This window comes from Salmo trutta, chromosome 5, assembly GCF_901001165.1.
Source record: "Salmo trutta chromosome 5, fSalTru1.1, whole genome shotgun sequence".
NCBI classification, from domain to species: Eukaryota; Metazoa; Chordata; class Actinopteri; order Salmoniformes; family Salmonidae; genus Salmo; species Salmo trutta.
This window is the reverse complement of record NC_042961.1, coordinates 63192199-63217331: the sequence shown is the minus strand read 5'-3', so window position 1 is coordinate 63217331 and position 25133 is coordinate 63192199. Positions and strand designations below refer to the sequence as shown.

Sequence of the window (25133 nt, the reverse complement as noted above, 5' to 3'; positions counted from 1 at the left end):
AAAAGAAAATATAAAGTAACACAATAAAATGACATAACAATAATGAGGCTATATACAGGGGGTGCTGGTACCAAGTCAATATGTGGGGATACAGGTTAGACCAGGTAATTTGTATGGTAGGTATGGGTAAAGTGACTATGCATAGATAATGAACAGTGAATAGCAGCAGTGCAAAAACAAATATAAATGTCCGGGTGGCCATTTTATACATTTGTCAGCAGTCTTACAGCTTGGGGGTAAAAGCTGTTAAGGAGCCTTTTTATATCCTACGGTTCTGACTTGGTGAACAGGTAGAATACTGTAAGAACGGCCCATGTTCTGAATTCTGTCGCTGTGCATTTCAAAAGTGCTGAACAAATAGTTATATTGACTACGTCCGTCTCAGCTCACTCACTGTCTTAATCAAAATTACGATGGCCTCTTATCCACTCATCATTCCCTCATGCCATAGTTTGTTTAACTCAATTGTCAGTAGAAACCACATTTGTTTAAACTAGTCAGCCATATCAGCGATGTTTTTAAAGGCAGTTAATGAGGCTGAATGAACTGTTTTGCTGCCAGACAAGGCTTCACTGAGGCTCAGGGGTAGTGGTGGTGAGGATTCACTCTATGGTGCTGAAAAGAAGGCTCTGCTGTTGGGACAGCTTTATGTAGGCCCTAAATAGTTTGTGTGCAACGTTTTTCACCGTTATAGTGCAATGAATGTATTGTTTAGTGTTGTGTTGTGTAGTGGCTTTGTTGGCATGAATCTAATAAAATGTACCTTGACCCACCAAGATTTACAGCTAAAATCGTCACTGGACAACAAGTAGGCTGTGGTAAATATTTCAATTTACAACAACTTGGGATGTGCCAAGAACATTGATCATATAAAATAAATGTGACTTTCACTGTCAGTTGTTGACTAGATAGTTGAGCAGTTTGGCAGAAATGACTGAGGGCTGTAGGGGAAACCTGGAATGGAGTATTTAGAAGATACTCAAGGCCCTGGGGGCTGTAGGGGAAACCTGGAATGGAGTATTTAGAAGATACATGAAGGGAAGTGAATTAAATTAAAAACAGAGTGGTTGTGATGTCATTCAGAACAGATTAAAAAACAGGCTACATGATTGAGGAAAATCATTTATTTAATTCTATATGCTACAAAGTCAAAAGCAATATCTTACCTAGATAATTAATTGAAAAATAATGGTTTTGCACAAAACAACCACAAAACAACCAGAAAACAAAAGGCCTACATTAGTTTCATGTTTAAATCAAATAATGATGAACTATTGTAGAGACCAAAATGGGAAAATAAAGTAAATAATGATAATAATTGAATTCTCCTCTCCTGTATGTTTTCTATCTCTGTAACATGTAACGGTATAACATTATACTGAACCTGTAACAATAATGCCTGAACCACAACACCTATCAGTTGTTCTGTATAGACATGAAAAGTTAAGGCGTTTACAATGTATCAACCATAATGCTATACAGTATATGACCAGTATATGACTGATGTTAAAGGACAGCTGCTGAATGAATAATACAACACACATTATATTAAAACACATTCCAATCAGAATAATACATGTATCAGTTAATAATAGATCACATTTGATCAAATGCCACTATTGTTCCAGCAGGTGGAGCTACAATGTAACAACATACAGCATTGTGACTCACAGTTCTATATTAGAATTCCATGAGTTCCATTCTGATGGTTGTTATGGTGATCAGGTGATCTCAGCCTCACTCTTCTTCAACATGATCACCTGTTCAACACAGAAGTAGTTCATCAGTGTGGCCATGTATTTACTTATCCAATACAGAACCACTTAGAAAGGTAAATCATATCAGATGATTTACTAGTCAATACTGTGCTACTTAGAATCCTATCAAATTACTTCCAATGGGGCTCCTGCTTATGTCCAGTTCTCCCTTATCAATACCTGGGCTATTTACTCCTTATCAATACCTGGGATATTTACTCCTTGTCAATACCCAGGCTGCTTACTTCTAATTGCAGCTAGCCTAGTGGTTAGAGTGTTGGACTTGTAATCACAAGGTTGCAAGATCAATTCCCTGAGCTGGGAATAATCTGTTGTTCTACCCCTGAACAAGGCAGTTAACCCACTGTTCCTAGGCTGTCATTGAAAATAAGAATTTGTTCTTAACTGACTTGTTAAATAAAGGTTAAAAAAAAGAATTCATATCAGTGACATATGTTGTGGTAGTTCTAATCCTCTGGTCTGATGGAGCCTGCATTCCATAGAATGGGTTGGTGTTTGTTGGGTCGACCAGCCTCATTATTGCAGAGCACTCTATTCACTATTCATGTATTCACCTGTGTGTGTATTGTGACCTGCTTCCTTATTAAACTTCTTAAGGATCGGACCCTTTATTAAATGTTATCCTAAACATACCTAAATCTAACTGCCTATAACTCAGGACTTGAAGCAAGGATATGTATATTCTTGACACCATTTGAAAGGAAACACTTTGAAGTTTGTGTAAATGTGAAAGGAGTGTAGTAGAATATAACACAATAGATCTGGTAAAAGATAATACAAAGAAAATAACAACCCGTTCTTTTGTATTTATTTGTACCATCATCTTTAAAATGCAAGAGAAAGGCCATAATGTATTATTCCATACGTTTTGAATAAAGTAATATGCTGATTGGTGATTGATCTCTCCCATTATTTGGGGGGGTTTCCACGACAATACCCAGAATATTTACTCCTAAATGAATGAATTCCTATCAGTTACATACCATATTGTGGTAGTTGACTCTAATCCATCCTACTTTCTACTACTACTAAGAGGTAACATAATATAGTACACACTGTGTTCAGAATACCATATAGTGCCCCTGCAGCTGTTGTGTTGTAAGGTAGAAACTCACCTAATTGGTCTTGGTGTTTCTTCCTGGGTATCCTGGGTTCACCTAAACAGACAGTTATCAACACTTTACAACATGGTTCAATTAGAGATACAGTTATCAACACTTTAAACATGGTTCAATTAGAGATACAGTTATCAACACTTTACAACATGGTTCAATTAGAGATACAGTTATCAAAACTTTACAACATGGTTCAATCAGAGATACAGTTATCAACACTTTACAACATGGTTCAATCAGAGATACAGTTATCAACACTTTACAACATGGTTCAATCAGAGATACAGTTATCAACACTTTAAACATGGTTCAATCAGAGATACAGTTATCAACACTTTACAACATGGTTCAATCAGAGATACAGTTATCAACACTTTACAATATGGTTCAATCAGAGATACAGTTATCAACACTTTACAACATGATTCAATCAGAGCTACAGTTATCAACACTTTACAACATGGTTCAATCAGAGATACGGTTATCAACACTTTACAACATGGTTTAATAAGAGATACAGTTATCAACACTTTAAACATGGTTCAATCAGAGCTACAGTTATCAACACTTTACAATATGGTTCAATCAGAGATACAGTTATCAACACTTTAAACATGGTTCAATCAGAGCTACAGTTATCAACACTTTACAACATGGTTCAATCAGAGATACAGTTATCAACACTTTAAACATGGTTCAATCAGAGATACAGTTATCAACACTTTAAACATGGTACAATCAGAGATACAGTTATCAACACTTTAAACATGGTTCAATCAGAGATACAGTTATCAACACATTACAACCTGACTCAGTCAGAGCTACTGCAGTATTGTCAGTCCTTGTGATATATTTCTGATTTACAACAGGTATTCTGTTGGAATGAGGTGATCCTGTATAAACTCAGGTTCTCACCTTGAGCCCTGCTCCTGCAGTATTTCACCAGCAGTATGATGGTCACCAGCAGGTAAGGAGACCCCACCAGTAGACAACACAGCAGCCTGGAGAGAGACATGGACACTGGGACTGCTGGAGATGGAATGGGAGATGGAACAGCAGTTGGAGGAAGATAATAAACTCCCAGTGCCTTCCGTTCTACTAGCTAACATGCAATCATTGGAAAATAAAATTGACGACCTACGAGGAAGATAAAACTACCACCGGGACATTAAAAACTGTAATATTTTACGCTTCACTGAGTCGTGGCTGAATGATGACATTACCAACATACAGCTGGATGGTTATACACTGTATCAGCAGGATAGAACAGCACCCTCTTGTAAGACAAGGGGGGTGGACTATGTATATTTGTAAACAACAGCTGGTGCACGATATCTACAGAAGTCTCAAGGTTTTGCTCGCCTGAGGTAGAGTATCTCATGATAAACTGTAGACCACTCTATCTACCTAGAGAGTTTACATCTGTATTTTTCGTAGCTGTCTCCATACCACCACAAATTAACAGGAAGCACCAGTGACACGGTCAATAAAAAAGTGGTCAGATGAATCAGATGCTAAACTACAGGACTGTTTTGTTAGCACAGACTGGAATATGTTCCGTGACTCTTCCAATGGCATTGACGAGTACACCACATCAGTCATTGGCTTCATCAATAAGTGCATCAATGACGTCGTCCCCACAGTGACCGTACGTACATACCCCAACCAGAAGCCATGGATTACAGACAACATCGGCACTGAGCTTAAGGCTAGAGCTGCCGCTTTCAAGGAGCGAGACTAACCTGGAAGCTTATAAGAAATCCCGCTATGCCCTCCGACAAAACATCAAAAAGGCAAAGTGTCAATACAGGCCTAAGATTGAATCGTACTACACCGGCTTCAATGCTTGTCGGATGTGGCTGGACTTGCAAAAGTATTACAGACGACAAAGGGAAGCACTGCTGCGAGCTGCCAAGTGACTAGAGCCTACCAGACAAGCTAAATTCCTTCTATGCTCACTTCTAGGCAAATAGCACTGAAACACACATGAGAGCACCAGCTGTTCCGGTACACTCTCCGTAGCTGATGTGATTAAGACCTTTAAACAGGTCAACATTCACAAGGCCGCAGGGCCAGACGATTACCAGGATGTGTACTGCAAGCATGCGCTGACCAACTGGCAAGTGTCTTCACTGACATTATCTACCTCTCCCTGTCTGAGTCTGTAATACCAACATGTTTCAAGCAGACCACCATAGTCCCTGTGCCCAAGAACACAAAGGCAAAGGCAACCTGATTAAATGACTACAGACCCATAGCACTTACGTCTGTAGCCATGAAGGGCTTTGAAAGGCTGGTGGCTCACATCAACACCATTATCCCAGAAACCCTAGACCCACTCCAATTTGCATACCGCCCTAACAGATTCACAGATGATGAAATCTCTATTGCACTCCACACTGCCCTTTCCCACCTGGACAAAAGGATCACCTATGTGAGAATGGTATTCATTGACTACAGCTCAGCGTTCAACACCATAGTGCCCTCAAAGCTCATCAATAAGTTAAGGATCCTGGGACTAAACACCTCCCTCTGCAACTGGATCCTGGACTTCCTGACGGGCCGCACCCAGGTGGTAAGGGTAGGTAACAACACATCTGCCACGCTGATCCTCAACACAGGGATCCCTCACGGGTGCGTGTTCAGTCTCCTCCTGTACTCCCTCACTCATGACTGCATGGCCAGGCACGACTCCAACATTAATTTTGCTGATGATACAAGTGGTAGGCCTGATCACCGACAACGACGAGACATCCTATAGGGAGAAGGTCAGAGACCTGGCCGTGTGGTGCCAGGACAACAAACTCTCCCTCAATGTGATCAAGACAAAGGAGATGATTGTGGACTACAGGAAAAAGAGGACCGAGCATGCCCCCATTCTCATCAAAGAGGCTGTAGTGGAGCAGGTTGAGAGCTTCAAGTTCCTTGGTGTCCACATCACCAACAAACTAACATGGTCCAAACACACCAAGACAGTCGTGAAGAGGGCACGGCAAAACCTATTCCCCCTCAGGAGAATGAAACAGGTGACTGAAAAGATTTGGCATTGGTCCTCAGATCCTCAAAAGGTTCTACAGCTGCACCATCGAGAGCATCCTGACTGGTTGCTTCACTGCCTGGTACGGCAAATGCTCGGCATCTGACCGCAAGGCACTACAGAGGATAGTGCGTACGGCCCAGTACGTTACTGGGGCCAAGCTTCCTGCCATCCAGGACCTCTGTACCAGGCGGTTTCAGAGGAAGGCCCTAAAAATTGTCAAAGACCCCAGCCACCCTAGGCATAGACTGTTCTCTCTGCTACCGCACAGCAAGCGATACCGGAATGCCAAGTCTAGGTCCAAGAGGCATCTAAACAGCTTCTACCCCCAAGCCATAAAACTCCTGAACATCTAATCAAATGGCTACTCAGACTATTTGCATTGCCCCCCCACCCTTCTATGCTGCTGCTACTCTCTGTTATTATCTATGCACAGTCACTTTAATAACTCTACCTACATGTACATATTACCTCAATTACCTCGACTAACTGGTGCCCCCGCACATTGACTCTGTACCGGTATCCTCTGTATACAGCCTCCACATTGACTCTGTACCGGTACTTACAAATTGGTGCATTCACCTTATGATATCCAGTGGAACAACCACTTTACAATAGTACATCTATATCTTTTTCTGGGGGAGAGGGTGGGGGGGTGGGTTAGAAGGATTACTTTATCCTATCCCAGGTATTCCTTAAAGAGGTAGGGTTTCAGGTGTCTACGGAAGGTGGTGATTGACTCCGCTGTCCTGGCGTCGTGAGGAAGCTTGTTCTACCATTGGGGTGCCAGAGCAGCGAACAGTTTTGACTGGGCTGAGCGGGAAATGTGCTTCCGCAGAGGTAGGGAGGCGAGCAGGCCAGAGGTGGATGAACGCAGAAGGTTGAACACCAGACGGGCTGCAGCGCTCTGGATGAGTTGTAGGGCTTTAATGGCACATGCAGGGAGCCCCGCCAACAGCGAGTTGCAGTAATCCAGACGGGAGATGACAAGTGCCTGGATTAGGAGCATCCACATATAGCCTCCACATTGACTCTGTACCGGTACCAACCTGTATATAGTCTCACTATTGTTATTTTACTGCTGCTCTTTAATTGTTCCTTTTATTTCTTATTACTAGTAGTATTCTTTTTAAATGCATTGTTGGTTAAATAAAATTAAATAAAAAAGTTAAATCAAATGTAAAGTTAAATAAAATGCTTGTAAATAAGCATATCACTGTAAGGTCTACACCTGTTGTGAGAAATACCATTTTATTTGACTTGAAGTATGGTGGTGGCAGCATCACGTGAATAATACAATTTGATTTGTCTTGAAGGATGGTGGTGGCAGAATCATGTGACTAATACATTTTATTTCATTTGATTTGAATTAAAAATACATGTTTTGTCATACCTGTGGTATACCATGGCTTCCATCCAATCAGCATTGAGGGCTGGAACCCCCCAGTTTATAATGCAGGTTTTAGCACCTCTTAACGGTGTAAAGACCAGATAATCTGAATGTCAAGGTTTCTCATATTCTCACCTGTCACTGTTATCCAGCTCTCTGGTGATTCTCCTTTCAAGCTGGCACACTTGTAGAGTCCTTCATCTGACTTGGATACTGCAGGGATGGTCATCTCTCCTGTAGTCTCAGCCCTGATGAGGGATCCATCTTTGTAGAAAACAGCTGTGAGGTCAGAGGGAGTTCCCTGATATCTGCAGCGCAGAGTCACAGAATCTCCCTCAGTAACAGGAAGGGCAGGGCTCTCCAGGATCACGGCTCCATCTGTATATAATATATAAACATCATATATAAACAGGTCTCTCCAGGATCACAGCACCAGCTGTATATAATATATACACATCATATATAAACAGGTCTCTCCAAGATCACAGCACCAGCTGTATATAATATATAAACAGGTCTCTCCAGGATCACAGCTCCAGCTGTATATAATATATAAACATCATATACAAACAGGTGTCTTGTCTTTGGCATCATTAAACTGAAGACTGTTAATTTATCAAATCAATTCTCTGTAATTATTATTAGGTGATTAAACTTATCATGTAGATGTAATTAACTAGGAAGTCAGGGCACCAAGGAAAATAATCAGATTACAAAGTTCTAATTTTCCTAATATAACTTTCAGATATTTTAATATCTGATCAATTAGTCTTCTAATTAATGAATTATTCTATACCTCACGTTAGTCTCATTCCAAACGTCGTAAATTGTTGGTTATCTGTACGAACCCAGTCTTCACTATGAATCATTCATACATCAATTGTCTCAATCATTTATTTATTAACTAACTAAATAATCACAGAAATACATAAACAAACAAAGTAGATATGGTTACAAGGAAATGATAGGGGATGTGCCCTAGTGGGCTAAACCGGTATGGCGGCTTGGTAGACAAAGGGACTGAGAAGGGCGTGAAAGACAAAAGACTAGTGGGCTTAGTTGATATAGCGGCTAGGTGGACAAAGGGAAGTGGGTGTTGACTGAGAAAGGCGGAAATTACACAAATGAGTCACCACACAGTTAATAATTATATTCATTGAAATGCTAATCCTTTGCACATGAACGCTCACTCATTCGGGAATAATTGCAATCCATATATATTTACGCTCAGTGTGTCGTCGTGATCTCTGTTGGAATCTTTCGATTGGAAAGTTTGTCCTCCCTCTCTCTCTCTTCCGTGGTTAGAATGGACACTTCAGAGTCCCATTCAGAAACGTTGTTATAGAATAGATGTTTTGGAGGTTGTCGGCCTTCGCATTCAATGGTATAGAATTCCTAGCTGCAGACTAGTAATCAGTATCAAAGATTTGCTCTTATTCTGTCGGTATCGATAGTCTCAGAGTATCAACAACCATTACAAACTTAGCTTATACTCAGGTTAATGGTCTCTACTCAAACCTTAGCTCTCTCGGTTATCGAGGTAAGCTGGTCTGAAGGGAATTCCTCCCGGTGGGGTTATATTCGTAACAGTTGAAAGGGGCTGTCCCATGACGCCAGATCAATGTCTGTGCTCATGGGGCGGGCCAATGATTTAGTTAAACTCCAAAGGGAATTGGAGTTTCCTTCATTAAACAGTTTAAAATCACATTACATAATTTCACAAATAGTTTCATCTTTACTCATTCATTTTATACAACAATTAGATGCAAGCCTCACAACTGAGACTCTTGTATAAATCTTCTTAGGGATAGGGGGCAGTATTCAGAAGTTTGGATGAATGAGGTGCCCAAAGTAAACTGCCTGTTACTCAGGCCCAGAAGCTAGGATATGCATATGCATGGTAGTATTGGATAGAAACACTCTAAAATTTCTAAAACTGTTAAAATAATGTATGTGAGTATAACAGAACTGATAAGGCAGGCAAAAACCCAAGGACAAACTATCCAGAAATGTTTTTCAGCCCACCACTGTTTCCAATGCCTGTCATGGTTAATATGAAGGGAAGACATCCCAGATTGCAGTTCCTAGGGCTTCCACTAGATGTCAACAGTCTTTAGAAAGAGTTTCAGGCTTGTTTTTTGGAAAACATAGCTAGAATTTGTAGTTTTTCTAAGTGGCTCCCATTTTGGCTGTAGTGTTATCATGCGCGTGGATGAGAGCTCGTTCTTTGTTGTTTATCTCCGGGAAAGACGATAACGATCCTCCATCTTAAATTGTATCATTTATTTACGTATTAGGGTAGCTGAGGTTTGATTATAAACGTTGTTTGACTTGTTTGGAGAAGTTTATTGGTAAAGTTTGGGATTCATTTTGTATGCATTTTGAAGGAGGGAAACCGGTGGATAATTGAATGAAGCGCGCCAGCTAAACTGAGTTTTTGGGATATAAAGAAGGACTTTATTGAATACAAGGACCATTTGTGATGTAGCTGGGACCTTGTGGAGTGTCTAATATATAAACAGGTCTTTCCAGGATCACAGCTCCAGCTGTATATAATATATAAACATCATATATAAACAGGTCTCTCCAGGATCACAGCTCCAGCTGTATATAATATATAAACATCATATATAAACAGGTCTCTCCAGGATCACAGCTCCAGCTGTATATAATATATAAACATCATATATAAACATAACATCAGCTATCTGAAACCAGATGAACCACTAAACACTATAATGTTAGTAGATGGTGTTTGTGGACGTACCAGGTACTGTGATGTTGACAGCATTGCTGTGTTCTCCAGACCCAGACTCACACCAGTACAATCCACTGTCTAATGGTATTAGTGGCATGATGCATGTAGACCCTTGTTGTTTTCCCCAGTCAGTATGACACTCTGAAAGGATTCCTCTCGGTGTGTTCCTCACCACTCTCCATCCAGCAGAGTTCCCCTGAACCTCACAGCTCAGCGAAACAGACTCATATTTAAAGAACTGAGATCTGTCAGGACTGACACTCAGAGAGGCTGGAAGAGAGAGAGAGAGAGAGAGAGAGAGAGAGAGAGAGAGAGAGAGAGAGAGAGAGAGAGAGAGAGAGAGAGAGAGAGAGAGAGAGAGAGAGAGAGAGAGAGAAAATTATTAAATGTAGGCCCTCAAGAGCAGTAAAGCCTGTATTGGAACAGAGATGCTGAAACACAGCAGAGAACCTATTCTCAAGATGTTTAGCCTGGTGATGAGCGTAGGATACTATTAGTATCTATCTACTGTTTAGTGATACTAAATTTCGAATCAAACTTATTTATAAAGCCCTTCTTACATCAGCTGATATCTCAAAGTGCTGTACAGAAACCCAGCCTAAAACCCCAAACAGCAAGCAATGCAGGTGTAGAAGCACGGTGGTTAGGAAAAACTCCCTAGAAAGGCCAGAACCTAGGAAGAAACCTAGAGAGGAACCAGGTTTTGAGGGTGGATAGTCCTCTTCTGGCTGTGCCGGGTGGATATTATAACAGAACATGGCCAAGATGTTAAAATGTTCATAGATGACCAGCAGGGTCAGAGAATAATAATCACAGTGGTTGACGAGGGTGCAACAGGTCAGCACCTCAGGAGTAAATTTCAGTTGGCTTTTCATAGCCGATCATTCAGAGTATCTCTACCGCTCCTGCTGTCTCTAGAGAGTTGAAAACAGCAGGTCTGGGACAGGTAGCATGTCCGGTGAACAGGTCAGGGTTCCATAGCCGCAGGCAGAACAGTTGAAACTGGTAGGGTAGGGTAGGGTTAGTGTAGGGTAGGTAGGGTTAGTGTAGGGTAGGTAGGGTTAATGTAGGGTAGGTAGGGTTAGTGTAGGGTAGGTAGGGTTAGGGTTAATGTAGAGGTAGGTAGGGTTAGTGTAGGGTAGGTAGGGTTAGTGTAGGGTAGGGATAGGTAGGGTTAGTGTGGGGTTAGGTAGGGTTAGTGTAGAGTAGGTAGGGTTAGTGTAGGGTCAGTAGGGTTAGTGTAGGGTAGGTAGGGTTAGTGTAGGGTAGGGGGAGGTAGGGTTAGTGTGGGGATAGGTAGGGTTATTGTAGGGTAGGTAGGGTTAGTGTAGGGTAGGTAGGGGTAGTGTAGGGTTAGTGTAGGGTAGGTAGGGTTAGTGTAGGGTAGAGAGAGGTAGGGTTAGTGTAGGGTAGTTAGGGTTAGTGTAGGGGTAGGTAGGGTTAGTGTAGGGGTAGGTAGGTTTAATGTAGGGTAGGTAGGGTTAGTGTAGGGGTAGGTAGGTTTAATGTAGGGTAGGTAGGGGTAGGTAGGGTTAGTATAGGGGTAGGTAGGGTTAGTGTAGGGGTAGGTAGGGTTAGTGTAGGGGTAGGTGGGGTTAGTGTAGGGTAGGTAGGGTTAGTGTAGGGGTAGGTAGGGTTAGTGTAGGGTAGTTAGGGTTAGTGTAGGGTAGGAAGGTTAGTGTAGGGTAGGTAGGGTTAGTGTAGGGTAGGTAGGGTTAGTGTAGGGTAGGTAGGGTTAGTGTAGGGGTAGGAGGGTTACTGTAGGGGTAGGTAGGGATGGTAGAGTTAGTGTAGGGTAGGTAGGGTTAGTGTAGGGGTAGGTAGGGTTAGTGTAGGGTAGGTAGGGTTAGTGTAGGGGTAGGTAGGGATGGTAGAGTTAGTGTAGGGTAGGTAGGGTTAGTGTGGGGTAGGTAGGGTTAGTGTAGGGTAGGTAAGGTTAGTGTAGGGGTAGGTAGGGATGGTAGAGTTAGTGTAGGGTAGGGTTAGTGTAGGGTAGGTAGGGTTAGTGTAGGGGTAGGTAGGGTTATTGTAGGGTAGGTAAACCCTGGCACGAAGCCTGTAGGAATAATCCATGGCCCGGCACCTGTAGAGATCATCCATGGTATGAAGCCTCCGGTGATGATCCATGGCGTGGAACCTGTAGAGATGATCATGAACAGGCATGGAGCCAGCAGCAGTGGTCACTAGTCCGGAACCGATAATGACGCTTCCAAGTCCGGAGCCTCCGGCGACGCTCCTCCGTCCGGAGCCTCCAGTGACGCTCCCCAGCCCCGAGTCTTCAGCGGCGGTCTGCAGCCCAGAGTTGTCAGTGGCGGTCTGCAGCCCAGAGCCTTCAGCGGCCGCTCAATCCCTGGATGACCCGAGGAGGGTAGCGTGTGCGACCACCGGATCAACCGATCGCGGACACCGAGCGGGACGTACTTCCGACCCGCGGGACACTGAGGTGGAGTAGGTTCTGACTGCAGCGCCCGCTCGATGTCCGCATCCACCTCCCAGACCACCGGTGCCACCAGGCAGGAGGCTGGAAGTATGGGAGTGGGGTCGGTGGACCGTTCCTCGGTGTCGTGGAGACAGTGCGTCAGCCTTGATGTTCCGGGAACCTGGTATGTACGAGATAGTGAACTGGAATCTCATGAAAAACATAGCCCACCTGGCTTGACGAGGGTTCAGTCTCCTCGCCGCCTGGATGTACTCCAGATTACGGTGATCAGTCCAGATGAGAAAAGGGTGTCGCGCCCCCTCAAGCCAATGTCTCCACACCTTCAGGGCCCTTACCACAGCCAGCAACTCCCTGTCCCCCACATCATAGTTACGCTCCGCCGGACTCAGCTTATGGAAACGAAAGCACAGGGGCGAAGCTTCGGGGGCGAGCCCGAGCGCTATGACAGCACGGCTCCAACCCCAGCCTCGGACGCGTCCACCTCCACTATGAATGGCAAAGAGGGGTCCGGATGCGCTAGCACTGGAGTTTTCGGCTGGAGTTTTCAGCCGACAAAAGGCTCTGTCCGCCTCCACCGACCACCGCAGCCGCACCGGCCCCGCCTTCATCAGTGAGGTAATGGGAGCCGCCACCTGCCCAAAGCCCCGGATAAACGTCCGGTAGTAATTGGCAAACCCTAAGAACCGATGCACCTCCTTGACCGTGGTCGGAGTCGGCCAATTACGCGCGGCCGAAATGCGGTAACATTCCATCACCACCCCAGATGTGGAAATGTGATACCCCAGAAAAGAGACGGCTTGTTTGGAGAACTCACATTTCTCAGCCTTGACGTACAGGTCATGCTCCAACAGTTTCCCAAGCACTTTACGCACCTGAGACACATGCGCGGTGCGTGTGGCGGAGTAGATCAGAATGTCATCGATGTACACCACCACACCCTGACCGAGCAGGTCCCGGAGAATCTCGTCCACAAGGGATTGGAAGACGGCTGGAGAATTCTTCAACCCATACGGCATGACGAGGTACTCATAATGGCCAGATGTGGTACTAAATGCTGTTTTCCACTCGTCCCCATCTCGGATACGCACCAAATTGTAGATCCAGTTTTGTGAAGAAGCGTGCCCCGTGAAATGACTCCACCGCCGTAGCGATGAGAGGTAGCGGGTAACTGAAGCCCACCGTGATGGAATTTAGACCTCTATAGTCAATGCACAGACGCAAACCTCCCTCCTTCTTCACAAAAAAAGTAGCTCGAGGAGACAGGTTATTTGGATGGCCGAATGTATCCCTGCCTCAAGGACTCAGTGACGTATATTTCCATAGCCACTGTCTCTTCCTGAGACAGGGGATACACGTGACTCCTGGGAAGTGCAGCGTTAACCTGGAGGTTTATCGCACAATCCCCTCGTCGATGGGGTGGTAATAGAGTCGCCTTCGTCTTACTGAAGGCGATAGCCAAATCGGCATACTCTGAGGGAATGTGCACGGTAGAGACTTGGTCTGGACTCTCCACCGTAGTCGCACCGATGGAAACTCCTATGCATCTGCCCGAGCACTCCTTCAACCACCCCTTAAAAGCCCTCTGTTTCCACGAAATCTTAGGATTGTGATTGGCCAGCCGGGGAATCCCCAGTACCACCTGAAACGCCGGGGAATCAATGAGGAAGAGGCTATAGTCAATATGTAGCTATTTCAGTCTGTATCTCACATCACAGACTAACATTTCTGAGAGCAGCTAGAACAATTGGAACCTTTATGGAACCTTCTTTACTAAGAGAATAAGGACTGGAGACATGAAGAACCAATGAAGAGACCAGGAAGAAATTATACTGTTATAGAACAGGTGATGAATATAGATAAATGTTACTATTATAGAACAGGTGATGAATATAGATAAATGTTACTATTATAGAACAGGTGATGAATATAGAGAAATGTTACTATTATAGAACAGGTGATGAATATAGATAAATGTTACTATTATAGAACAGGTGATGAATATAGAGAAATGTTACTATTATAGAACAGGTGATGAATATAGATAAATGTTACTATTATAGAACAGGTGGTGAATATAGATAAATGTACTAACCTCCACCTTGTCCGAGGCTACAGTATACCAGTGTACTCAACAGCACTGAAACACACAGAGAGAACTATCACTATGGTACATGATGTAAACACTGAAACACACAGAGAGAACTATCACTATGGTACATGATGTAAACACTGAAACACACAGAGAGAACTATCACTATGGTACATGATATAAACACAGGGCTGTACCACAGATATTAATTTCCTTAATAGTATAGTGACACATTTGTGCGTCAATCTAATTAACATAATACAAACATCCCCAACAAAATCATTCAGTTTAAGAGGTATCTATTTTTTTGCTTTCACTCCAACACATCCCCTATGATGGCCTTCCGCATCTGCTGTAGAAAGTGTGTTTTGCTCTACGACCCCCACAAGTGTCACAGGACTCGTCTGAAGGTAACCCATACAAATGAATGGAAGTATGGGGTCTGATACCATGGAGACAGCTAGTCTAACTGGGGTCTGATACCATGGAGACAGCTAGTCTAACTGGGGTCTGATACCATGGAGACAGCTAGTCTAACTGGGGTCTGATACCATGGAGACAGCTACTCTAACTGGGGTCTGATACCATGGAGACAGCTAGTCTAACTGGGGTCTGATACCATGGAAACAGCTAGTCTAACTGGGGTCTGATACCATGGAGACAGCTAGTCTAACTGGGGTCTGATACCATGGCAACAGCTAGTCTTACTGGGGTCTGATGCCATGGAGACAGCTAGTCTAACTGGGGTCTGATACCATGGCGACAGCTAGTCTAACTGGGGTCTGATGCCATGGAGACAGCTACTCTTACTGGGGTCCGACATATAATGAAAATACATTACAGACAGAAGACTTTACAATTTACTTACACTTAACAACCAGGTTTGCTGTTCACCTGTGCTAAAAAGATGGGAGTTCCATGCCGGGGAGGCAGCATAGCCAAGTGGTTAGCGTGTTGGATTTGTAACCGAAAGGTTTTAAGTTCAAATCCCCCAACTGACAAGGTACAAATCTGTCATTCTGCCCCTGAGCAAGGCAGTTAACCCACTGTTCCTAGGCAGTTGTTGAAAATAAGAATTTGTTCTTAACTGACTTGCCTAGTTAAATGAAGGTAAAAAATAAATGCCCTCATGTCTCTGTATAATAGTGAATATTTTTTTATTTTATTGTATTTCACCTTTATTTAACCAGGTAGGCAAGTTGAGAACAAGTTCTCATTGACAATTATGACCTGGCCAAGATAAAGCAAAGCAGTTCGACACATACAACAACACAGAGTTACACATGGAGTAAAACAAACATACAGTCAATAATACAGTAGAAAAATAAGTCTATATACAATGTGAGCAAATGAGGTGAGATAAGGGAGGTAAAGGCAAAAAAGGACATGTTGACAAAGTAAATACAATATAGCAAGTAAAACACTGGAATGGTAGATTTGTAGTGGAAGAAAGTGCTAAATAGAAATAGAAATAATGGGGTGCAAAGGAGCAAAATAAATAAATAAATACAGTAGGGGAAGGGGTAGTTGTTTGGGCTAAATTATAGATGGGCTATGTACAGGTTCAGTAATCTGTGAGCTGCTCTGACAGCTGGTGCTTAAAGCTAGTGAGGGAGATAAGTGTTTCCAGTTTCAGAGATTTTTGTAGTTCGTTCCAGTCATTGGCAGCAGAGAACTGGAAGGAGAGACGGCTTTGGGGGTGACCAGAGAGATATACCTGCTGGAGTGCGTGCTACAGGTGGGTGCTACTATGGTGACCAGTGAGCGGAGTTAAGGGGGGACTTTACCTAGCAGAGACCTGTAGATGACCTGGAGCCAGTGGGTTTGGCGACGAGTATGAAGCGAGGGCCAGCCAACGAGAGCGTACAGGTCACAGTGGTGGGTAGTACATGAGGCTTTGGTGACAAAACGGATGGCACTGTGATAGACTGCATCCAGTTTATTGAGTAGGGTATTGGGGGGCTATTTTGTAAATGACATTGCCGAAGTCGAGGATCGTTAGAATAGTCAGTTTTACTAGGGTAAGTTTGGCAGCATGAGTGAAGGATGCTTTGTTGCGAAATAGGAAGCCAATTCTAGATTTAACTTTGGATTGGAGATGTTTGATGTGAGTCTGGAAGGAGAGTTTACAGTCTAACCAGACACCTAGGTATTTGTAGTTGTCCACATATTCTAAGCCAGAACCATCCAGAGTAGTGATGCTGGACGGCCGGGCAGGTGCAGGCAGCGATCGGTTGAAGAGCATGCATTTAGTTTTACTAAATAGTTTTACTAATACATTAAGTATCTCCAATCCAAATCTAGAATAGGCTTCTTATTTCACAACAAAGCATCCTTCACTCATACTGCCAAACATACCCTCGTAAAACTGGCCATCCTACCGATCCTCGACTTCGGCGATGCCATTTACAAAATAGCCTCCAACACTCTACTCAGCAAACTGGATGCAGTCTATCACAGTGCCATCCGTTTTGTCACCAAAGCCCCATATACACCACCCACCAGTGCAACCTGTATGCTCTCGTTGGCTGGCTCAATATTCGTCGCCAAACCCACTGGCTCCAGGTTATCTATAAGTCTTTGGTAGGTAAAGTCCCCCCTTAACTTAGCAGCACCCACCCGTAGCACGCGCTCCAGGAGGTATATTACACTGGTCACCCCCAAAGCCAATTCTTCCTTTGGCACGAATTGCAAAAATCACTGAAGCTGGAGACTCATATCTCCCTCACTAACTCATCAGTATCAGCAGCTTACAGATCATTGCACCTGTACATAGCCCATCTGTAAATAGCCCACCCAACTACCTTATCTCCATATTGTTTTTTTTGTTGCTCCTTTGCACCCCAGTATCTCTACTTGCACATTCATCTTCTGCACTATCCCTCCAGTGTTTAACTGCTAAATGGTAATTATGTCGCCACTATGGCCTATTTATTGCCTTACCATACATGAAGGGCACTTTTCGGCATTTGCTGTATGATCGATGAGAATCTCCATATTGCAAATGTACGGACCCTTACTAGATGTCCGCGAATGGTTTTTAAAATTTGCCGATGGTGTCGGGCCGTGCACCAGGGAAAGATCTTCCGGGAAGTCATCAAATAAAGTCTCACGAACATTCGGTTTCCGTTTTATAAAATGTTCAAATTTTGTCCCGGTAAATTCCACCAGATGGCGAATGGAATCTTATTGCAAATGTACAAATATCACCAATCATGACATGGCAATTTCTCCTAAACGGAAAAGACTTCGAAGACGAAACTTGGTGAGCGTAGGTTTGGCCTAATGGGCTGTTAGCCCAGAAACAAGATGGCGTCGATGCCTCAACGCTTTTTGAGTTAAGACCATTTCTCTGGGATGAAAGGTCAAAAACGAAAATAGAGCGCTAATTTGACCACTTCACATCAAAGTACATGAACCTACGGTGTCAGGAAAAAAAGAACTAGCCATTTCTCTATCGTAATTTACGAGAAATAGTACAATGTACAATTGGTGATGCTCAAAGAAAAGTTATTTTTTCAAAAAAGTTACAGATCCAGTTGCAGCATGTTCAGACGAATCCGTTAAGGTGGGTTTCGGAGCTCTGTGAGATTTCTGTGATTTTCTGTGATTTTCTGAAATCACACACACTCATTCAACCCTCTGTAAATCAGTCAGTTCTTAATGTAAAGATTTAAAACTCATAATTCTGTAAGAACCTACCCCATGGAGGATATGTGTTCACTTTCAGCTTCCTGTGTCAACCGGAAGTGCCTTAAATTGGGGTCATTCTGGCTGTTTCGAAGGGTTAAAAAGGTCAGATCTTTTCAAAACTTCATATGTGTGATTAGGCAACCCTCATGAACTGTAAATCAGTCATTTCTCCCAACAGATGTCAAAAAAAGCTCTCTCTCACACACACACACACACACACACACACACACACACGAACACAGCAAGGATGGAGTGACAGAGTGCGGTACTTAAAGACACACAGAGCCTGCAATGGCATTACCATTATCTCTAGGCTGTGCCGAGTTCAACGAGACGCCCCGCTTGACAGTAGCTCGCTCTGAGCACAGCGACCGTGAAAAAAAGTAGGCCCAAAATGAAACCTGGCCCTAAATTGTAGGTGCTTTTGGGTGACAGCGGGAGAACCGTTAGGGTTAGAAGCACAATTCAACCTCAGGAACGTTCCTGAGGTCCTCCCGATCTGTGCAAGCCTAACCTTGACCATGTGGCATTAACCCTTAACAGTGAAAACAGTGTGTTTGCATCAAACAGTTTGCAATGTCTTCTCTCCCCATAGGAATACATTGCCTGCTCCCATAAATTCAACCTGAAGCCTATGTGGTTTATGAATGCCTTATGAACCTGTCTTTGATGACAATCCATCAGGCCACTTATGAGGTCTACCTGTGTTGATTCTAAGATTCCTGGAGCAACCGGAAGTGGTTAAATTTACACTAAAGGTGTTATGATACACCCAACCTGCAGTTTTGTGAAAACACTGCATTCAACCCTGTGTAAATCAGTCAGTTCTTAACGTAAAGACTTGAAACTCAGGATTCTGTAAAAGCCTACCCCAATGAGGATATGTGTTTACTGTAAGCTTCCTGTGCCAACCGGAAGTCCCTTAACCTCTTACATCTAGATGTGCCGCTAGCGGAACGCCTTGCCAATATCCAATGATAGAGCGTGGCGCGAATTACAAACACCTCAGAAATCCAAAAACTTCAATTTTTCAAACATATGACTATTTTACACCATTTTAAAGACAAGACTCTCCTTTATCTAACCACATTGTCCGATTTGAAAAAGGCTGTACAACGAAAGCAAAACATTAGATTATGTCAGGAGAGTACCCACCCAGAAATAATCACACACCCATTTTTCAAGCTAGCATATAATGTCACAAAAACCAAAACCACAGCTAAATGCAGCACTAACCTTTGATGATCTTCATCAGATGACACTCCTAGGACATTATGCTATACAAAACATGCATGTTTTGTTCAATCAAGTTCATATTTATATAAAAAAACAGCTTTTTACATTAGCATGTGACGTTCAGAACTAGCATACCCACCGAAAGCTTCCGGTGAATTTACTAAATTACTCACGATAAACGTTCACAAAAAACATAACAATTATTTTAAGAATTATAGATACAGAACTCCTTTATGCAATCGCGGTGTCCGGTTTTAAAATAGCTTTTCGGTGAAAGCACATTTTGCAATATTCTGAGTAGATAGCCCGGCCATCATGGCTAGCTATTTTGACACCCACCAAGTTTGGCACTCACCAAACTCAGATTTACTATAAGAAAAATTGGACTACCTTTGCTGTTCTTCATCAGAATGCACTCCCAGGCCTTCTAATTCAACACCCAATGTTGTTTTGGTTCCAAATAATCCATAGTTATATCCAAATAGCTGCGTTTTGTTCTTGCGTTCAAGACACTATCCGAAGGGTGATGCGCCGGCGCTTATCGTGACAAAAAAATTCAAAATATTCCATTACCGTACTTTGAAGCATGTCAAACGCTGTTTAAAATCAATTTTTATGCAATTTTTCTCGTAAAATAGTGATAATATTCCGACCGGGAGACCTTGTTTTCATTCAAACACTGAAAATAGAAAATGGAGTCTTCACATGCACGCGCGCAACCGTGTCATTGTTCTCAGAGTGACCACTTTCCAAAAGCCCTACTGTTTTTCGCCCAGGGACTGCGGAGTCATCATTCCCCGTTCTGGCGCCTTCTGAGAGCCTATGGGAGCCTTAGAAAATGTCACGTTACAGCAGAGATCCTCTATTTTCCATAAAGAGGCTATAGAAGGCCAAGAAATGGTCAGAGAGGGCACTTCCTGTAAGGAATCTTCTCAGGTTTTGGCCTGCCATATGAGTTCTGTTATACTCACAGACACCATTCAAACAGTTTTAGAAACTTTAGGGTGTTTTCTATCCAAATAAAATAATTATATGCATATTCTAGTTTCCTGGCAGGAGTAATACCAGATTAAATCGGGTACGTTTTTTTATCCGGCCGTGAAAATACTGCCCACTATCCTAAACAGGTTAAATTGGGGTCATAGGGGCTGTTTCAAAGGGTTAAAAAGGTAACATCTTTTCAAAACTTCATGTGTGTGACACTCCTAGGACATTATGTTATACAATACATGCATGTTTTGTTCAATCAAGTTCATATTTATATCAAAAACCAGCTTTTTACATTAGCATGTGCTGTTCAGAACTAGCATACACACCAAAGACTTCCGGTGAATTTACTAAATTACTCACGATAAACGTTTACAAAATACATAACAATTATTTTAAGAATTATAGATACAGATCTCCTTTATGCAATCGCGGTGTCAGATTTTAAAATAGCTTTTCGGCAAAAGCACATTTTGCAATATTCTGAGTAGATAGCTCGCTATCACAGGGCTAGCTAATTTGACACCCACCAAGTTTGGCGTTCACTAAATCAGAATTACTATAAGAAAAATTGCATTACCTTTGCTGTTCTTCGTCAGAATGCACTCCCAGGTCTTCTACTTCAACAACAAATGTTGTTCTGGTTCAAAATAATCCATAGTTATGTTCAAATATCCTCCGTTTTGTTCGTGCGTTCAGGTCACTATCCGAAAGGTGACGCGAAGGCGTGTATCGTGACAAAACATTTCAAAATGTTATTTTACCGTACTTAGAAGCAAACGCTGTTTAAAATCAATTTTTATGCAAATTTCCTCATAAAATAGCGGTAATATTCAAACCGGACGATGTTGATTTCATTCAAACAGGTGAAGAAAAACATGGAGTACTGTCGTGCGCGTGCATCTCCAGGCTCTGAGCCACTAGGCTGTCCACTCACAAACAGAGCTGCTGAACCCTGCCCAGAGACTGCAGAGATCTCAATCCACTTTCTGGTGCCTTCAGAGAGCCTATGGAAGCCTTAGAAATTGTCACGTAAAGCAGAGATACTGTATTTTCGATAGAGATAACCTTAAAGGACAAGAAATGGTCAGACAGGGCACTTCCTGTATGGAATCTTCTCAGGTTTTGGCCAGCCATATGAGTTCTGTTATACTCACAGACACCATTCAAACAGTTTTAGAAACTTTAGAGTCTTTTTATCCAAATCTACTAATTATATGCATATTCTAGTTTCTGGGCAGGAGTAATAACCAGATTAATACGGGCACGTTTTTTTCACCCGGCCGTGAAAATACTGCCCCCTATCCATATCAGGTTAAAGCTAGTGATATCAGCTATATCAGCTATATCAGGTTAAAGCTAGTTTTTCCAGTTTTAGAGATTTTTGTAGTTCGTTCCAATCATTGGCAGCAGAGAACTGGAAGGAGAGGCGGCCAAAGGAGGAATTGGCTTTGGGGGTGACCAGAGAGATATACCTGCTGGAGCGCGTGCTACAGGTGGTTGCTGCTACGGTGACCAGTGAGCTGAGATAAGGGGGGACTTTACCTAGCAGGGTATGGTAGATGACCTGGAGCCAGTGGGTTTGGCGACGAGTATGAAGCAAGGGCCAGCCAATGTGAGCGTACAGGTCACAGTGGTGGGTAGTATATGGGGCTTTGGTGACAAAACGGATGGCACTGTGATAGACTGCATCTAATTTATTGAGTAGGGTATTGGAGGCTATTTTGTAAATGACATCGCCGAAGTCACGGATCGGTAGGATGGTCAGTTTTACTACGAGGGTATGTTTGGCAGCATGAGTGCAAGATGCTTTGTTGCGAAATAGGATGCCAATTCTAGATTTAACTTTGGATTGGAGATGTTTGATGTGAGTCTGGAAGGAGAGTTTACAGTCTAACCAGACACCTAGGTATTTGTAGTTGTCCGCATATTCTAAGTCAGAACCATCCAGAGTAGCGATGCTGGACGGGCGGGCAGGTGCAGGCAGTGATCGGTTGAAGAGCATGCATTTAGTTTTACTTGTATTTAAGAGCAGTTGGAGGCCACGGAAGGAGAGTTGTATGGCATTGAAGCTCGTCTGGAGGGGAAGTTAGCACAGTGTCCAAAGAAGGGCCAGACATATACAGAATGGTGTCATCTGCGTAGAGGTGGATCAGAGACTCACCAGCAGCAAGAGCGACATCATTGATGTATACAGAGAAAAGAGTCGGCCCATGAATTGAACCCTGTGGCACCCCCATAGAGACTGCCAGAGCCCGGACAAGAGGCCCTCCGATTTGACACACTGAACTCTATCAGAGAAGTAGTTGGTGAACCAGGCGAGGCAGTCATTTGAGAAACCAAGGCTATTGAGTCTGCCGATGAGGATGTGGAGATTGACAGAGTCGAAAGCTTTGGCCAGGTCAATGAACACGGCTGCACAGTATTGTTTCTTATCGATGGCGGTTAAGATATCGTTTAGGACCTTGAGCGTGGCTGAGGTGTTAAACTATACAGATATTACACCATACAGATATTAAACCACACAGATATTAAACTATACAGATATTAAACCATATAGATATTAAACTATATAGATATTAAACTATACAGATATTAAACCAGATAGATATTAAACCAGATAATCACAGAGTATAAGACAAATGTGCTCCATCTCACCTGCCGCGACACACGGACAAAGAGAGAGAGAGAGAGAGAGAGAGAGGGAGAGAGAGAGAGAGAAAGAGACAGAGAGAGAGTACTTACAGAGCTGCCAGCAGAGTGGTGTCAGTTCTCTCATGTCTTGATGCTGAGTGAGACTCTGTAATCTCCAGTTATAGACTTATAGACCCTCCTCCTCCTCCTTCCTGTTCTGACACACTGAGACCCTGACCCCCCTAGAGGAGGAAACAGTAGACTACCAACAGAGTAGCCAGCAGAGTGGTGTGAGTTCTGAGTGAGACTGATCTCCAGTTATAGACAGTACTCCTCCTCCTTCCTGTTCTGATCACACACACAAGGCTGCTGACGACGTGATGAAACCGAGGAAGAAAGAGTAGATTATTTTGTCTATACTTCCTCTACTGCTGTATATTTCTTCATTGCCACTTCTCCCACCTCTGGGTCATGTCCGTTAAACTGTGTTATTCTGAGAGGATTGACCTCTAACCCCTACTATCAGTCACTACTGTAGATCTGAGAGGATTGACCTCTAACCCCTACTATCAGTCACTGCTGTAGATCTGAGAGGATTGACCTCTAACCCCTACTATCAGTCACTACTGTAGATCTGAGAGGATTGACCTCTAACCCCTACTATCAGTCACTACTGTAGATCTGAGAGGAGTGACCTCTAACCCCTACTATCAGTCACTACTATAGGGAGGAGGAGCTAAAGGCTTGAGAGTCTAGGGAGTAGGGTCTAGAGAGTAGGGTCTAGGGAGTAGGGTCTAGGGAGTAGGGTCTAGGGAGTAGGGTCTAGGGAGTAGCGTCTAGGGAGTAGGGTCTAGGAGGTAGGGTCTAGGGCAGTGGTTCTTAACCTTGTTGGAGGTACTGACCCCCACCAGTTTCATATGCGCATTCACCGAACCCTTCTTAATTGGAAAAATGGCTCTCTTCATCTTGAATTCAGCGAGCGTTGTGTTCTTGTATTGTCCATCTCCATGCAGCTTAAGGAAGTGTTCTCTTAGTTTTGCCGGTGCTAGACTAGAATTGCTCAACTTGGCATTGCAAATCATGCAGTCAGGACGCTGACTCTCATCACGTTCCGTTATACATGTGAATCCATATTGTACATATTCGTCCGACCACTTTCTTTTTTTGCCCGACATAGTTAGTATGAAGGGATTAAAATATTAAGAAAGAAATCACACGACGTACCATCACGACAGTCACAATTCGACTACTGAGCGCGCCAAATTCCCTGCAGCACAGATAGGCCAAGCGATGTTGCGTGATCACCTGCAGCCAATGATGGCCAAGCGGGGCGTGTCATCACGAATCATATGAGTCGGGTGTGTGTCTTGACCTCCGCCGAACCCCTGAGACTGACTCACCGAACCCCTGGGGTTCGATCGAACCCAGGTTAAGAACCACTGGTCTAGGGAGTAGGGTCTAGGGAGTAGGGTCTAGAGAGTAGGGTCTAGGGAGTAGGGTCTAGGGAGTAGGGTCTAGAGAGTAGGGTCTAGAGAGTAGGGTCTAGGGAGTAGGGTCTAGGGAGTAGGGTCTAGAGAGTAGGGTCTAGAGAGTAGGGTCTAGAGAGTAGGGTCTAGGGAGTAGGGTCTAGAGAGTAGGGTCTAGGGAGTAGGGTCTAGGGAGTAGGGTCTAGGGAGTAGGGTCTAGAGAGTAGGGTCTAGGGAGTAGGGTCTAGAGAGTAGGGTCTAGAGAGTAGGGTCTAGGGAGTAGGGTCTAGGGAGTAGGGTCTAGGGAGTAGGGTCTAGAGAGTAGGGTCTAGGGAGTAGGGTCTAGAGAGTAGGGTCTAGAGAGTAGGGTCTAGGGAGTAGGGTCTAGAGAGTAGGGTCTAGGGAGTAGGGTCTAGAGAGTAGGGTCTAGAGAGTAGGGTCTAGAGAGTAGGGTCTAGGGAGTAGGGTCTAGGGAGTAGGGTCCAGGGTCTAGGGAGTAGGGTCTAGAGA

The 25133-nt window shown here is 43.5% G+C and overlaps 1 protein-coding gene across 1 annotated transcript; it reads right to left on the bottom strand.

Moving 5' to 3' along the window:
* Positions 1-1109: 1109 nt before the first annotated feature.
* Positions 1110-23462, bottom strand: LOC115194783 (Fc receptor-like protein 5). Its single transcript, XM_029754716.1, has 7 exons — positions 23269-23462; positions 14611-14655; positions 10088-10348; positions 7456-7698; positions 3809-3922; positions 2894-2935; positions 1110-1760 (listed from the first exon to the last, which is right to left on the bottom strand). Exons 1-7 carry the CDS (start codon positions 23300-23302, stop codon positions 1738-1740), a joined length of 762 nt encoding a protein of 253 aa, XP_029610576.1. The 5' UTR covers positions 23303-23462; the 3' UTR covers positions 1110-1737.
* Positions 23463-25133: the final 1671 nt, after the last annotated feature.

Bases quoted from the DNA above. Each gene is read 5' to 3' on its own strand.
- LOC115194783 (XM_029754716.1), bottom strand. From the start codon at position 23,302: ATGAGAGAACTGACACCACTCTGCTGGCAGCTCT. The intron at 7,699-10,087 runs GTACGTCCACAA...TATTATATACAG, and splicing joins TGTCAACATCACAGTACCTG to ATGGAGCCGTGATCCTGGAG. The intron at 2,936-3,808 runs GTGAGAACCTGA...CTGTCTGTTTAG, and splicing joins CTGCAGGAGCAGGGCTCAAG to GTGAACCCAGGATACCCAGG.